General features: G+C 42.3%; 1 protein-coding gene across 1 annotated transcript; it reads right to left on the bottom strand.

The window, feature by feature from the left end:
- Positions 1-622: 622 nt before the first annotated feature.
- On the bottom strand, positions 623-15,966 carry LOC308582485 (epididymal secretory protein 4-like). Its single transcript, XM_081185700.1, has 6 exons — positions 15,791-15,966; positions 14,834-14,970; positions 6,199-6,269; positions 2,594-2,683; positions 1,190-1,291; positions 623-879 (listed from the first exon to the last, which is right to left on the bottom strand). The coding sequence occupies exons 1-6, from the start codon at positions 15,887-15,889 to the stop codon at positions 854-856; spliced, it is 525 nt and encodes a 174-aa protein (XP_081041826.1). The 5' UTR covers positions 15,890-15,966; the 3' UTR covers positions 623-853.
- Between the last annotated feature and the right edge of the window lie 622 nt (positions 15,967-16,588).

Consider the following 16,588-nt stretch of genomic DNA (forward strand, 5'->3'; position numbering starts at 1 on the left):
GCAGCCAGTCAGGTATGGAGGGTTGCAACACAGGCACTTGGCTGTGTCATTTGCCAAACCCTTCTCTCTCCAGAGGAATTGGGGTTGAAACACCTATATTTGCCCAGGCCTTAGGCAGTTGTGCATTATATTATTCTTTTATTATTATATTTCCTCTTCCACTTTTTCTTCTCTGCCCTGCTATTTTGTCCCTCTCAGTTTCTCTTCTCACCTTTCTCCATCAGTCTTTTTTGAATTACAACCAGCCTCTCACTTATATTCTCTCACCCTTCTCACATTCCCCTTTCCACATTTCTCATTCCAAGGCTTTTCAGAATGGGTGGAACACTGACAATTAAAGGGCAAAGCCTTTCTCATTCCAAGATTCTGGAGAGATACTCCCAATGCAGAGTAGACAAGTGGTGGCCAACATGGTGAGCTTCATAGGTTGTTGAACTCCATCCATCAGTACTATCAGTCCCAGTCAGCCTGGCCAATGGGCATGGATGGCCAAAGTTAGAGAACCATATTGGCAACCTCTACAGCTGAGCACTCACTGGGCAGGTGCTTTGGCTGCTTGATAGGTTCATATATGTTTATCTTCTCCCATTTTGACCTCCAATAATGCTTCTGACAAAGTGTGCAAGATCTAAGCAATGTATTTATTTTATTTTAAAAATAGTTTCAGGAGAGAGAGGAACCCAAAGACGTTGTTGTTCTACTTGCATCAATTTCTACAAGCTAGAAATGTGGTGAGAGGCATTGATCCGTAGTCATCATCATCTCCACCATCCAGAAAGATTAATGATTATTGGGTGTTTCTGATTATTAACCAATGTTGCAAATATATCTGGAGAAATGCTGTATCTGGTTATTAAGCAGCTTTTGGAGTGCATTGTTCTGTGGGAGAAAGGAAGAAAAGAGTGTCAGGGAAAGTGGTAAGAAGGAAGAAAATGTGAGCAACTCATAGGTATTTCTTTATTTGGAATCAGTGGCAGATGATGCCCATTTGTTTCCAGGTTTTCAGCAAAAACCAAAATGTTCAACTTCTGAAGCATTCAGCAAATGAGGTACCACTGTACTCAAACTGTAGTGGTGATCCAGATTTGTGAATCTCTCTGAGACTAAATATAGCTCCTCAGATTCTGTTTCACACAGGGACATTCATACACACCTACAATAAAAAAATATTGAGATCAGGTTGCCTTACCGACGTTCTCAAAGTATTTGATGTGTGCCTCAGGATAGTTTTGCTCCAAGGCTAATTTCTTGAATTTTTCTTTGATGTCATCTCCCACTTCCGATCCCCTAGCTTTAAACACAAGCAAAGGTTGAGTAAATTGTTGTTCCCAGAAAGGCTGAAATATCTGTTTTATGTCTATAGAGCACCCAAAATCTCTTCTTCCTGACATCTTCTCTGGATTGTCCATTGGACAGTCAGGAACAGAACCCCCACACATTTCATGAAACCAGAGAAGAGGTTCTAAGCAGGCTTGGCCAAACTTGGCCCTCTAGAGGTTTTGGGGCTACAATTCCCATCATCCATGACCACTGGTCCTGCTAGCTAGGGATGATGGGAGTTGTAGTCCCAAAACATCTGGAGGGCCAAGTTTGTCCATGCCTGATCTTAAAGGAACTGAAAGCCTACACAGGTGCTCACTGTGCCTATTTGCTAGTGGGAGGCTTTATGGTAGCTGCTCTTTCTGCTGGATCATTGTTAATATTGCAGCCCCCTGTTTCCTTTTATTTTGGGGACACCTGTTATCTTCATGTGAAGTGCTAAAGTGGCCATTCTTTTGGGTTCAACCCCCTTTTCCAAAAAAGATATTCCTTCATCCCGGGAAGGGCTGATTATTCCATTTGCCACTTTTTATTCTAGAAGATTATTGTAGTCAAGATTTTAAATAGGTTTTCCTCCTTCTTTTTAACTCTGTACAGTATAGGTGACTGTTGACAGCAAAAAAGAAAAAAAGGGGTGTATATTAGCCAGATAAGTATAGATAAAGATATTCAATAATTTTGTATTCTATTTTTGTATGTTAACTAGAGCCGTAATTGGATTGAACAGAACTTAGGGTATCCTCCCATAAACTTAGGGTATCCATCCAGATGTTTTAGGCAAAACCTTCCACCAGCCACCAAACTATACTACAGATGGAAAAGGCAGGGCAGGGCCAACTCCTTCAGCACTGCAGAGTGAGGAGCAGCACTGGCTCTGCCTCCTTCCTTTGAACTTTTCCTGCTCTGGCTGGTCCACAGAAAAACTTGCAGCTCAGAACTTGAAACTGAGTTTGCTTCTTTCCTCTCCTCCCAACCCATTCTCCTTTTGTGACTTTTAGGGCGTGTGTGTGTGTGTGTGTGTGTGTGTGTGTGTGAGAGAGAGAGAGAGAGAGAGAGAGAGAGAGATTTGTAACTTCTTTGTGGCTGAAGAGTGAGTTGAAAAAGAGCAACACTAACTAACTAATAAGCATCCTTTTTGCTGAACCACAGATATGCCACAGGGTGGAGTGAGGGGTATTGGTTTGTTTGTTTTATGTTGTGAACTGCTCTGAGATCTATGGGTGAAGAGCTGTATTTAATAAATAAAAATAAAATCCATTGCCACAACACATACCAGACAGATACATAGATTCATGTTCTAATTTCTTCTTGTGCGAAATGACATACTTTTCATAATCAATATCCATGACTTGGGTAATACCATCTATATAGGAAACAACACAAGATATCAACTGAAGGAAGTGAGTTCCTCATTTCTTGGCTGTTAGTGGAGGGGGGGCAGGCAAATGGGGATCAGCCACTCTTAGTCACCATAATTAATCATTCTTTCTCCCACCCCCTCATTAATATGTCTTCAGAATTTTAAGGGAGATGAATCTCCATGACTTAAGAAGTGTCCTGCCCAGGCCCACTGCCACAGATTGCCCTCCCTAAAGCAGGCAGTGGGAACCACCATTCCCTTCACCCCCACACATTTCATCTTGCTCCCTGTCTTACTTTCCCCCTCTTTTAGCCATGGTGTTAGGCATGGCAGACTCCTCCAGCTCTTCAGTCAGAGAAAAGGGCGTCCTTCCTAAAAGGAAGGTGTTTTTGTGACCAATGCTGCAAGTACTATGCTGAAAATCTAAAGTTAAATGTAAATGTTGACTAGTTACCATAGGAAATGTATGATTATGTGGACACTCTCTCAACCCCTTCCCCAGAAGGCTTTGCTTTGAGGAAGGACACCCCCCCTGCCTCTTTCTCAATACAGTCATACCTCTAGTTGCGTTCGCTTCATGTTGCATTCGCTTCATGTTGCAGATGCATTCTGCACGCTTTGCACATGCGCACAATGGCCGTGTGCACTCCAGGCTTGCACAGAAGCAGCGCTCTAGTTGCGGACTTTTCAGGGTGCAAACGGCACCCCGGAACATATTGTGTCCACAACTAGAGTTACCACTGTAAGTGGCAGGGAGGAGGGGGGACCTGAGACCCTGTTTGGAGACTAGAAGAGCAAGCAGGTGGCAGAGAGGCTCCAGACAGTGAGAACTCACCACCCCTTCTGCTCCTCCTTAACTTTGTTGAGAGCCGCCCACAGTGGCTGGGGTAACTCGGTCAGATGGACGGGATATAAGTAATAAAATTGTTGTTGTTGTTGTTGTTGTTTGCCTGGCTCTGTTAAACTAGAACTTTTCCTGCGGCATCCCAAGGGCTTTGGAGAACCTCACTAGAAAAGCAAAAACTAGCTGTGTTGGCCCATTTCAAAAATAATAAAACCCTCTAGGTGAGCATTACATTTATTTCAGCCAATCCTAGTGTCAGGAAAGATTGGCCAACTTTTAAGTTCTCCAGCACTCTTCATCGAGGACAATATTACCAAACTAATGATTAATTCACCCACCCACCCCAAAAAACCAATCAGACTGGGATGATATATATGAGGGCAGCTTAAAGGATCAGTTGCAAGATAAAGATTGTAGGGTGACAGAGTCCCTTCCCAGTACTATACAGATCAGTTGTCTGGCTGCCGGGGATTCTGTGATAAAGAAGGAAAGACTGCTCCCCAGGTCTGAGAACATAGATCCCAGCTGTAACCCAGAACTCCCTTGTGCAGCCTTGAGTGAAACACTCAAGTTCCTCCTGGTTAAGCAGAGGAGAGATCAAAAGAGAAAGCAGGAGTCTTCCATTTTGAAAAGCCCAAGATTAATTTTGGATGGCAACAAGGCAAATCATATCCTCCTAAGTAGGGAAGTGGAGGCATTGGTTTAACCCAGTGTTTCCCAACCTTTTTTGGGCAAAGGCACACTTGTTTGATGAAAAAAATCTCGAGGCACACCACCATTACAGCCCCGTGACGTCAGCGCGCAGCGTCACGCCGGGAGGGACGCACGAAAGTGTAAGTTTTCAATTTTTTTCCCTCCCCCTTGCCGGGGAACCTCCAAGCTTTGGGGGTGGGGGGGGAGGAGGCAGCAAAGCGAGGGACTGAGGCGGCAGCTGAGGCGGCGGCGGCTGTTGTGGTGGTGGCGGCGATAGCGGGCGGAGAAGGGGGCGGCGGCGGGGCCGAGGTGGCCGGCGGCGGTGGGGGAGGCGGCGGCGGGTGGAGCAGGAGGGCGGCCGAGGCCGGTGAAGGAGTAGGGTTGCCCGGGGCTTGAGGAGCCGTCGCCGGGAGTTGCTGCTGCTGTTGTTGCTGCTGCTGCCCGGACATGCCGGCCTCCTCCTCGTCCGCTGTCTCACACTCCTCCCTTTTGCACGCGCTGCCCCGCCGCCGCCCCATTGGCCGGGTCCTGTCAGCTGATCCTGTGTTATTTCCTGTGTGTGTGTGTGTGTGTGAGGGGAGAATGGAGAGAGAAACCTCAGCACCACCACCGCGGAGCCGCCCCCGGCTCGACGCGGATCCTCGCCGCCGCCGCCTCTCACCGCCCGACTCGCCCGCCTCCCTCCCACGGCACACCAGCCAACGTCTCACGGCACACTAGTGTGCCGCTGAACACCGGTTGGGAAACACTGGTTTAACCATCTGCCATGAACCATAACTCAGGGGGTAAATCACTTCCTTTGCATGTGGAATGTCCCTGGTTCAATTCCTGATGTTGTGCAACTTGAAAGGATCCTGTCACTGGGATGGAAAGAGACTTCTGACACTGGGATGGAAAGAGCCACCGTCAGTCTGAGTGGGTCAAACTCAGGCAAACGGACAAATAGTTTTTGGCAGTTTCCTGTTACAGCGGTACCTCAGGTTACAGATGCTTCAGGTTACAGACTCCACTAAGACAGAAATAGTACATCGGGTCAAGAACTCTTCTTCAGGATGAGAACAGAAATCACGTGGCAGTGATGTGACGGGAGCAGGAGACCGCATTAGCTAAGGTGGTACCTCAGGTTAAGAACAGTTTCAGGTTAAGAACAGACCTCCCGAACGAATTAAGTTCTTAACCCGAGGTACCACTGTACTATGATGTTTCTTTTACCAACCTTCATATACTGCTCTTTTGCTGTCAGATCACAAAACGCAGATGGAGATTTAAAAATATTTATATGTTTTGTTTGAACTGAGGGAAAATCAGCTTGCAAAAGAAGGGCTTGCATGAGGTAAAGATGGGCAAAGGACTTCCACATAACCAGACTGTTACCTACCTTTAACTCCTCATTTGCCCTTCCTATCTCTTTGTTATTTAGACTGATAGTCTTATGCTGCATCTTCTTTACAACCTCCTCCTCCTCCTCTCACGTCTCTCTTGAATCTCAAGATGAGAGATCAGCTTGGAACGATCTTGTGAAAGAACTATGGAGCAAGCATGGCTGCCTTTGTTTTCTCTAGGCTGCCGAGGTTTAGTGAGACCCAGTGCTTTCTTTCAAAAAAAAAAAGTTTAGGGGTCCTCTCATATTCCTACTCATATTGAAATACTGCCCCCTCAGTGAGGCCAAACTTAGATTGACAAAATGTTTAAGGGTATGTGTACCCCTGTGTCCCCCCAGAAAAAAAGCACTGGCTAGACCTAGTAACCTTTTTCTAGGCAAGTTATGTATTTCCTAAAATAAACAACCTTATTGGTGGGTGAGTGATTGCACTGCTCTCCCCCTCATAACTCGATTTTGCACTCGAAAGAAATGGGAAAATGTAAATGGGAAAAAGAACAGATGTTTGAACATTTGCCCAAATCACAGCATCTGGATCTTCCGATCACAAAACATACTTTTTCATCGTGTAAAAGTGTGGCTCATGGTAGTCATATTTACCAGGAAATTCGAATACACCAGGTTTGTCAGTGTGCTTTAACAGAAGAACTGATTGTTTGCAGACACCATCCCTGGAAAAGAGAGCTAAGTGAAAGCACTTCAAAACCAGATACCCAGAGACTTCCGGGTTGGCGCCATCGCCGAATGGCGGACTCCCTCCGAGCTCCGGAGGGAGTCTGCTCGGCAGGGGCTGGGTCCTACCGCGCCGGCGACGCGGGGACCCTTAAAAACCACGGGCACGGAGCCCGTGGACATGGTGACTTGGCTGGCACCGATAGCGCCCTCCCGACTCGTGAAGGAGCCTTTTTAAAGGCTTCGGATCGGGTGCCGGGGAGCGGTGTGGTGCTGTGAGTCCTCCGCTTCCCCTGCCGAGCGCAGCCGCATGCCATTCGACGGAGAGCGCTGGCTTCTTCCATTGGAAATTCGGACTTTTAACAACAACCCGTGAGTAATTGGGTAACCGGGTATAAAAGGAGAAAAAAAGAATTTTTTTTTCGGATTCGGCATGAGCGGGGGCGATCTAAAAAGGAAGTCAGTCCCCCCCTGATTGTAAACATGCTAAAACAAGGACTGGGTAACCAAGATCGATCCAGAAGTTTATTGCTGATAAAAATTATTAATTCCACGATGCGAAATTACAAGAATTGTGCTGGAGGAGAAAAGTGGAGGGTGAGAGGAAAAGGCAACCCCCCCTGGGAACCGGGGCGATTCGTAGAACCTGGCGAAGAGAGACGGAGAATTTGACAGCTGTCAAAGTAGCTGTCAAATCTTGAGAATATAAAGAGGACTTTGTTACAAGTATTTTGCTGGTTAATTCTGTTACAATTTGACATAATATGGATACAAACTGTTGGGGGAAAAAAGAAACAACAATTTGACTTTTGGATTAGAGGATACAAAGTTACTGCAATCCCCCTAGAGGGCTTTCGGGACATTACAAGCGGTCGTATGTGGGAAACTACTCTGGGATGTGCACAGGTCTTATCTTCTGGGAAAGCTGCAAAACTGAAATACTATTTTGTCTACAGAGGTGTTTATATTAAAAGGAGACAATAGAATTTTCTATTGAAGAAAGGAAGGGACTGGACGTAAGTTTTTGTTCCTGAATAACAAACCTCTGTAGAGATACTAGATTTTGGAATAAGAACGTTTTAGCAGCTGAACAAGACAAGAAACCTGAGAAAGTAAGGAATAAAAAGAACAAAGGACCAACTACGACACGGAAAGAACAATGGGAGGAGCAACAAAGACCAAGGAAACTAAAGGCCTCTATTAGACTGGATTTTTGAAGTTAAACATCAATAAAACAAATAAATTTAAAGAAAACCGGCAAGGTGGAATGAGAAAAATTTGGCTGTGGACTTGAGACCTCCAGGCCGATAACACACAGACTGATGGACATGGGGAATTCAAACCGGGGAAGGGAGGGGGAATCTTGGAATCCGAAGGCTATGTAACCAACTTTTTGAATCTTCTTATATCTTTTATCTTCTATTTCTTTATATAACTTTGGTATCTTGATTTAACATGTTTTCTTTAAAAAAGGGGGGAATTCGTGGAAGGAAATTGGGGCAGATCTTGGGGGGAAATCTTTTTTCTATTTCTGTTAAAGATGAGGAGTGATGGTAAGATTGTATAAATTTAAATTGGCTAAAGGGTTAAACATATTAGGTTTTAATTGGGAATGAGAGCTTGTGGAACCAACCTAGGGAAAGGGGAATATGGTCGGGAGGGGAAGGAGGGAGTCCTGGAAAGAAGGTTATGAAAGCAAGAATGTAAATTTGTCTTTCTTTTTCTTTCTTTTCTTTATCTTCTCTATTTTTCTTATTCTGTTATTATTGGAAATGCTAATAAATATGATTATAAAAAAAAAACAAAAAAAAAACCAGATACCCAGCCTGCTTCTGCCTTGCTTCCCCACGTGTATTTTTTAGGGTGTCAGAGCCACTGATGGAAGAATACATTACCAGTAAGATGCCTTAGACTTTACCAGAGGGAAGGATAGCCAGAGTGTCAAGAGGAACGGCACCCTGTTGCTATCAATGCTTTCAAAATGAACAGGCCTTTTTGGAGGCCTCTACATTATCAAATGGTTTCCACAGGATTACTCAATGTCTCCATTGGCATTCCAGCTATGTTTTATTTATATCACTATGCCCAAGCTAAGTGGCTCGTTATGATATATTAAGATAAAACAAGACACACACAAAAAAGAGAGGTCATACAGGATGGGAAACATGTGGTCTTCCCTAAGCAGCAGCTCTGTACAAAATCTGGACATTGCTCCATCCAGCTCAATATTGTCTACACTGACTGGCAGTGCCAGAAAATTTATGCCCTTTCCAAAGCATCTCAAAATGATTTCAGGGGAAATCAGGGCTGTGGCTCAGTGGCAGAGCACCTGCTTTGCATGTATAAGGACCCCGGTTCAATCCCCAGCCTATGCATGATGGGAGGAGAGGGGACTTCCGGGTTAGTGCCATCGGTAATGGCGGATTCCCTCTCATCTTCTGAGGGATCAGCTCCGCGGGATCGGGGTCTTACCGCTGCGGCGAAGCGGGGACCCTCCAAAAATCACAGGCGGGTGAAGCCTGTGAACGTGGGACTCGGCGGGCACCCTTTGCGCTCCCCCAATTTGCGAAGGAACCCTTTTACGGGCTCCAGAGCAAAATGGGGTGAGCGGCGCGGTGCTGAGAGTCGATTGCTTCTTCTGCGGGGTGAAGCCGCACAGCCGTTATCGGAGAGTGCTGACTTTTTCCTGGGACAATTTGGTCTTAAAAGCAACAACCCGTGAGTAGGATAAAATTGGATTTAAAGGGAGAAAATAATTAATTTGGCACCGAAGCGGGGAGGCATAAACAGGAAGTCCGTCTTCCGTTTCTTGTAAACAGATCAAAGCAAAGAGACTGTAAGCGGAAACTTTGAAAGACGTTCGAAAAAGACTCAAATCCTAACATCAGATAAACGATCTCCCCTCCGGATTGCAGGAGAGAAGGGGGGAAAGGTTTGAACTGTATCTTTCTGCAAAAAAAAGAGAGGAAAGGAAGCTAAAATCCACCGCTTAGATCCTGGGAACGGACTACCCAGGGACAATAGGAATGCTGTTTTGTGAAAAGCACCACTGGTAAATAGAGTACTGTTGACAGCTAACTCTGCAAGAGAGATACAGTGTTTCTGGACTTCTCCTGGAGATTAAGCGCAATTGAAACTGTTGTCTTTTTGTGAACTGGGGGATTTAAAAAGGTTATTTTTTCTTTAAAGCTACAAGTTCTGACTGTTACTTTGTCCCCCTAGAGGAGGATTGACATTGTTACAATAACAACTGGGCCAGGGGAATTTTCCATTTCAAAACAAATCTTAGCCATGGGAGTGACCTTGGATTCTAACTGGAGTGTTATGGCAGATGGAAGAGGAAAGATAGAGTTGCTTCAGGAAAAAACTACGAGGTCTGGCAGATCCTTTTGTACAGATACTGGGTCACAGCGGAGAGCATCAACATCTGGTCCTTCTGGACCATCTGGATTATCAGGGGCTGCACCTGCACAAGTTAAACAAAAATGGATGTCTTCTGAAGACGTTGTAGCTCTGGCACTAGGAAAAATTAATGAATCTTTGGAAAACCTGAGTAAACAAGTAGCTGAAACAAATAACAAGTAGCTGAAACGAATAAACAAGTAGCTGAAGCATCAGTTAAAATTGATCAAAATACTACAAGTATTAATAACTTGGGACAGAAGGTGAATACCAATACAGAGACTATTGAGAAATTGTTACAGGAATCTACTTTTGACCCGAAAGACAGCTGAGGAAGCAAAGGATATAGCAACTGCTACTGAAGAGAAGATACCAACGATATACAGGCAACTTGAGGATCATAGGTTGATGTTGTCTGTGACTGAATTGAAGGAAAAACAAATGAATTTGAGAATCAGGGCTGTACCAGAACTTGAGAAAGATAATTTGATTGACTTTCTTACGCAGGAATTTGCAGATTTCTGGCAACTGGATTTGGGAAAGGAAGAATTTAAGATAGTGAGTGCATTCAGGCTTGGAAGAGGAGGAAAGAAGAACAAGGTGAGAGACTGTTTGATTACCCTTTGAACAAAAGAGGAGAGAGACAAAATCTTGAATCTGCATTTCCAAAAGACTTTGGAAATACACCAGTCAAGTGTGGAGATATTTAAGGACATTCCAAAACATCTTTTGGATTTAAGGTTTAATTACGGAGATTTGGTTGCCCTGTTGAGAAGTAATAGAATCATCTTCATGTGGGAATTTCCCCAAGGCCTGTCTTTTAAATACAAAGGAAGAAAGATAAAAATAAGATCAGTTGACGATAAAGATAGATTTCTGAAAGATCACGGAGAAGACTTACAGAAAGAAGTGGAATCTGAAGAAGAGCCAAAAGCACTGGAAAGAGGAATATTAGACATAGCAAATTTATCGTTTATATTGCATGGTTCAGAGAAAGTGACACCACCGACAGAACAAGAACAAATGCTTGGTGCAGTTGGAGGTAAAGCAAAGTAATTACATCATGGCTCTGCAACTATTAAGTTGGAATTGTAATGGCCTCAACTCTCCTCAGAAAAGGAAAAGTGTTTTTCATTTATTAAAAAAGGAACAATTGGATTTGATTTGTTTACAGGAAACACACGTGATAAGGCTACACAGAAAAGTATTGATTAATAAGAGATTGGGACAGGAGTTTATTTCATCTGATAAAGTTAAAAAAAGAGGAGTAGTGATTTATGCAAAGGAGAGATTATCACCGAAATTTATCTTTAAAGACGATCAAGGAAGATTTGTGGCAATTGAAATTCAAATACAAGGAGAGAAGTTTTTGATAGTAGGAGTTTATGCACCGAATGCGGGGAAATTCTTTAAAAAGTTGCATGAGACCTTATTGGACTATTTGGATTACAATTTGATCTTGATGGGGGATATGAATGGAGTGGTATCTACAAACATGGATAAGGCACAAAGACAGGTAGTCACCAAGGATGGTAAGACTACCGAAAACATTTTTTGAGTTGACAGATAACTTGGACTTAGTTGACATTTGGAGAAAAAAGAATCCCCTGGGAAGAGAGGGAACCTTCTTTTCTGAAGCCAAGATGACATGGACTAGAATTGACCAAATATGGGTAACTAGAGGAATGGCACCAAAGATAAAAAAGCGGAAATTTGTCCAAAAACCTGCTCTGACCACAATGCTGTAAGGATGGAGATGAAACTAATAGCAACTGGCTCCTTCAGATGGAGGATGAATGACTCCTTATTTAGAGATGAAGACGTGATCAAGAAGGCCCCCAAAACCTTGAGAGACTATTTTGAGATAAATATGAACACTAATGTTGAAAAAAGAGTAATCTGGGACGCAAGCAAAGCGGTCATGAGAGGGTTCCTGATACAACAGAATGCAATAAAGAAGAGAAGTCAAAATGAGAAGAAAGACAAAATTTTGGAGAAAATAAAAGAAAGTGAGAAGAAATTGAGAGCAAAACCAAAATCGCAGGAGATTTTGAGAGAAATAATGTTATATCAAGTACAATATATGAAAATGATGAATCAGGAAATAGAATGGAAAATTAAACAAATGAGACAAAAAACATTTGAATCAGCTAATAAATGTGGGAAATTGTTGGCTTGGCAAATGAAAAAAAGACAAAAACTAAATACTATTATAAATTTAGAAGTGGAAGGAAAGAACATACAGAACCCAGCCGAGATCAGAAACTGTTTCCAGAGGTACTTTAAACAATTATATACACAAGGACCACAGAAAGAAATTGATATAGATCGATTTTTGAAGACAAATGGATTACAAAAAATCTCTCAAGAAAGTAAATTAATGTTGAACTATAAAATATCTGAACAGGAAGTAGAAGGTGCCATTCAGAACATGCAATTAGGCAAATCTCCAGGACCAGATGGGCTGACTTCTAGATACTATAGATCTTTAAAGGAGTGGTTAGTACAGCCTTTAAAGGGAGTCTGTAATGAAATATTGGAAGGGAAAAGGGCACCAGAGTCGTGGAAAGAAGCGTATATTACACTTATACCAAAAACAGAGACTGAAAAGACTCAGCTTAAGAACTACCGCCCCATATCATTACTTAATGTGGATTACAAAATTTTTGCAGATATTTTAGCCAAGAGATTGAAAAAAAGTGTTGATGGAAGAGATTCATAAAGACCAAGCAGACTTTCTCCCGGGTAGACACTTGTCTGATAATTTGAGGAATATAATTAATATTTTGGAAAAACTAGAAGTGAATATTAACACTAAGGCAGTTTTGATATTTGTGGACGCGGAGAAAGCTTTTGATAATATCTCTTGGAGTTTTCTGAAGAAGAACTTACAGGGGATGGGGGTGGGTGAAGGATTTGAAAATGGTATAGGTGCAATTTATTCTGAACAAAAAGCTAAGTTAATTGTTAATAATGAGGTGACGGAGGAAATTAAGATAGAAAAAGGGACACGACAAGGCTGCCCAATTTCCCTATTGCTTTTTATATCAGTCCTGGAGGTTTTGTTGAATATGATTAGAAGGGACCAGTTGGTTAAAGGTATACAAGTTGGAGCTAGACAGTATAAATTGAGAGCTTTTGCAGACGATCTAGTATTGACATTACAGGAGCCAGAATCTAGTACTAAAAGAGTTTTGGAACTGATCCAAGAATTTGGTCAAGTTGCAGGATTTAAACTGAATAAGTTAAAAACAAAGGTTTTAGAGAAAAATTTAACGGCGATTGAAAGAGACAGGTTTCAGAATGAGACAGGTCTAACAGTGGTTAAGAAAGTGAAATATATTGGGATTAATATGACAGCTAAAAATGGGAACTTATTTAAAGACAATTATGAAAAATGTTGGACGGAAGTGAAAAAAGACTTAGAAATTTGGTCAAATTTGAAGCTCTCACTGCTAGGCCGTATTGCTGTGATAAAAATGAATGTATTGCCTAGAATGTTATTTTTGTTTCAAACATTGCAAATTTTGGACAAAATGGACTGTTTCAAGAAGTGGCAGAGAGATATCTCTAGATTTGTCTGGCAGGGCAAGAAGCCTAGAATAAAATTTAAAATATTAACGGATGCAAAGGAAAGAGGCGGATTTGCCCTGCCAGACCTTAAACTTTATTATGAATCAGCAGCTTTTTGCTGGTTGAAAGAATGGCTGCTTCTTGAAAACACAGACATCTTGGGCTTAGAAGGTTTTAACAATGTATTTGGATGGCATGCATATTTATGGTATGACAAGGTCAAAGCACATAAAGCATTTAAAAATCATATTGTCAAGAAAGCATTGTTTAATGTTTGGATAAGATATAAGGACTTATTTGAAAATAAAACCCCAAGGTGGCTGTCACCGATGGAAGCGAAAGCTCAGAAAAAGCTCAATATGGAGGCCAAATGGCCGAAATACTGGGAAATTTTGGAACAAGAGGGAGACAAATTGAAATTGCAGAGTTTTGAAAAATTTAAAAATAAAGTGCGAGACTGGCTTCATTATTATCAAATAATGGAGGCATACAATTTGGACCAAAAAAAAATGGATTCCAGGTGGAAAAATCTAAATTGGAAACAGAACTGTTGGATCCCAAAACTAAGATTTTTTCAAGGATGTATAATTTGCTGTTGAAATGGAATACTCAGGATGAAACTGTGAAATCTGCTATGATTAAATGGGCACAAGATGTTGGACATAACATTATGATGGCTGACTGGGAACAGTTATGGACCACAGGTATGAAGTTCACGGCATGCAATGCCTTAAGAGAGAATATTATGAAAATGATATACAGGTGGTACATGACCCCAGTCAAGCTTGCAAAAATTTATCACTTGCCTGACAATAAATGTTGGAAATGTAAAGAAACTGAAGGTACATTCTTTCACCTTTGGTGGATGTGCCCAAGGATTAAGGCTTTCTGGGAGATGATTTATAACGAAATGAAAAAGGTATTTAAATATACCTTCCTGAAGAAACCAGAGGCCTTTCTCCTGGGCATAGTCGGCCAATTGGTGTTAAAGAAGGATAGAACTTTTTTTATGTACGCCACAACAGCAGCAAGAATACTTATTGCAAAGTATTGGAAGACTCAAGATTTACCCACTCTGGAAGAATGGCAGATGAAGGTGATGGACTATATGGAATTGGCGGAAATGACTGGCACAATCTGAGACCAGGGAGAAGAGTCGGTGGAAGAAGATTGGAAAAAGTTTAAAGACTATTTACAGAAATATTGTAAAATCAATGAATGTTAGAATGATGTTGGATAGAAATTAAGTGGTTTTTAGCTGTAATATTATAAGGGAATATGAAAAATGGATTATTAATAGGTAAAAATATAATGTTACAATATTTTAAGATTAAAGATTAGGATAAATAAAGAGGGGAAGGATTTGCTGAACTAACAAACTGAATTGGAACACAAAAAAGGGAGGCGTGAGGAGGTCCGGGAAATAAGATAATGAAAAATAAGTAATGGAAAGATGGAGTTGTTTTTAACTGGTTTTTTTATTTTTCTTTTTTCTTTTTTCATTTTGTAATATTTTGGAAATTTTAATAAATATCTTTTTTAAAAAAATGCATGATGGGAGGAGAGGTATCAGTTGTAAGGTACTAACGACATATAATTAGCGGTGAGTGTCATATCGCCATCCGAAACCTCCACCGTGTGGTCCATTGGTGATATTTTCTGCTCATACTCAGTCAACTCAGGCAACTTGGAAGCTATCCCGATGGGGTGCCACTTCCCAACAGTCTAAAACAGAAGAATTTTGATTGACATTTTAGGGGGCAGCGAAAGGTGATAGGTTTAAATATATAAAATCGCAACGTCCGGTCGGTTGACTGCGAAAGTAATGTTGGTTGTAGCGCTGCGTTCAATTTTCAGTGCTGCACTTTCTGTTGTGCATTTTTTGTCATCCCCCCCCCAAAAAAATGCTCAACAACACTGGCCAACCCCCCAACCCCCCCACACACTCCTCCTCCCTCCAATGACAATGCATAGATTAGTGCCAGTTATTTTATCCTGGGAGTACATTGCAGTCTCTGGGGAGTTGGACGTGCCTGATATAAAGCAACCCACCTCATCTCTGTAATTTTCCTACCAGAGCTAGAAGCACAAATCAAAATCAGGCAGCCATTAATCTGCTGATAGCCAAGTTTGTGGGCCTGGGCGAGAGGAGAAGGGGGACCCAAAAGCAACAGGGCCTTTACTGTGAGCATTCAAGATCAACAACCCTAATCTGCCGTTTGCCATCTGATTGGATTTACTCTAGCTCATTGATTTTAGAATATTTTTATTCCCTGCCTAATATTATATTAATGTTTTATATTCTTGTTGTTAGCCGCTCTGAGCCCAGTCCTTGGCCAGAGTGGCCAGGGTATAAATATTATTATTATTATTATTATTATTATTATTATTATTATTATTATTATTATTATTGTTATTATTATTTACTCAAGAGCAAAGCTGCTCAGGTGTCCTATCCAGAGTCCTAAGAGAAGCAAGGTCAGAGGGGAAAGGGGAAACATCACTCATTTCCACAGGTTGCAAGTCCCATCTGTAAACGTCTTACCTTTTGGGGGTCAAAATTCGGGTACACAGGGATGTCAGCACTGACAGGAAATATGTTGACAGGGGTCAGTCCAAACACCACCAGCAGCACAGCAATCATCCTGGAGCTGGTTCTCTCCTGCTCTTACCGTGAACACCGTGTGCAGGGGGAGAGAATGATGGTCCAGGGTTGCAGCAGCCCAGTTTAAATATCTGCCTCCAAATGTCTTCAAAGCACATCCCACTCAGCAACTTATGCAAAAGGGAAGAACAGAGTGGGAGCAACAGGGTTATTTTTGAAGGGAATTAGTTTTATTTGTGGTGTGGAACAAGGTGGAGTCTCCTTTGTGCTTCAGAAGAAGGGAACAAACATGCTTGTTCTCTTGGGTTGTTGAGGGGGATGTTCTTGAGGGGGTGTTCAAGGCTGGCACATTCCCTTCCTGGGCAAGTACAGAGGTCACAGGTGCTCCATGGCATCTCCTCCCCCCACCCCACCCCATCTCCATAAGCTAGCCCAGCCCTTAATGACTTGTGGTCTTTTCAGCAAAAGGAGTAGAAGACCTATCACAGAATGAAATACTTAAGCTTATCCAGGATATTAGTTCACTGGACCACACATCCCAGGGGCTGGTGGTTGGAACTGCCACCTCAAGGACCTGATCAGGCCCACCAAACTTTCCCTGGTGGCAGCACTGCCACAGGTAGGGGAATGTGCAGAAGACCAGCAGGTGCGGAACAATTATCCTAACCATGGGTTGAAACTAGTACACCCAGCCCAGTGCCAAAATGGAAATATGGATCATCCCTTGCCACCCACCCT

Source organism: Podarcis bocagei (genome assembly GCF_964188305.1).
Source record: "Podarcis bocagei genome assembly, chromosome: 2".
Classification (NCBI taxonomy): domain Eukaryota; kingdom Metazoa; phylum Chordata; class Lepidosauria; order Squamata; family Lacertidae; genus Podarcis; species Podarcis bocagei.

Bases quoted from the DNA above. Each gene is read 5' to 3' on its own strand.
- LOC308582485 (XM_081185700.1), bottom strand. From the start codon at position 15,889: ATGATTGCTGTGCTGCTGGTGGTGTTTGGACTGACCCCTGTCAACATA. The intron at 14,971-15,790 runs GTAAGACGTTTA...CTTCTGTTTTAG, and splicing joins CGAATTTTGACCCCCAAAAG to ACTGTTGGGAAGTGGCACCC. The intron at 6,270-14,833 runs GTTAGTACCTTA...TCTCTTTTCCAG, and splicing joins CTCACCGCTAATTATATGTC to GGATGGTGTCTGCAAACAAT.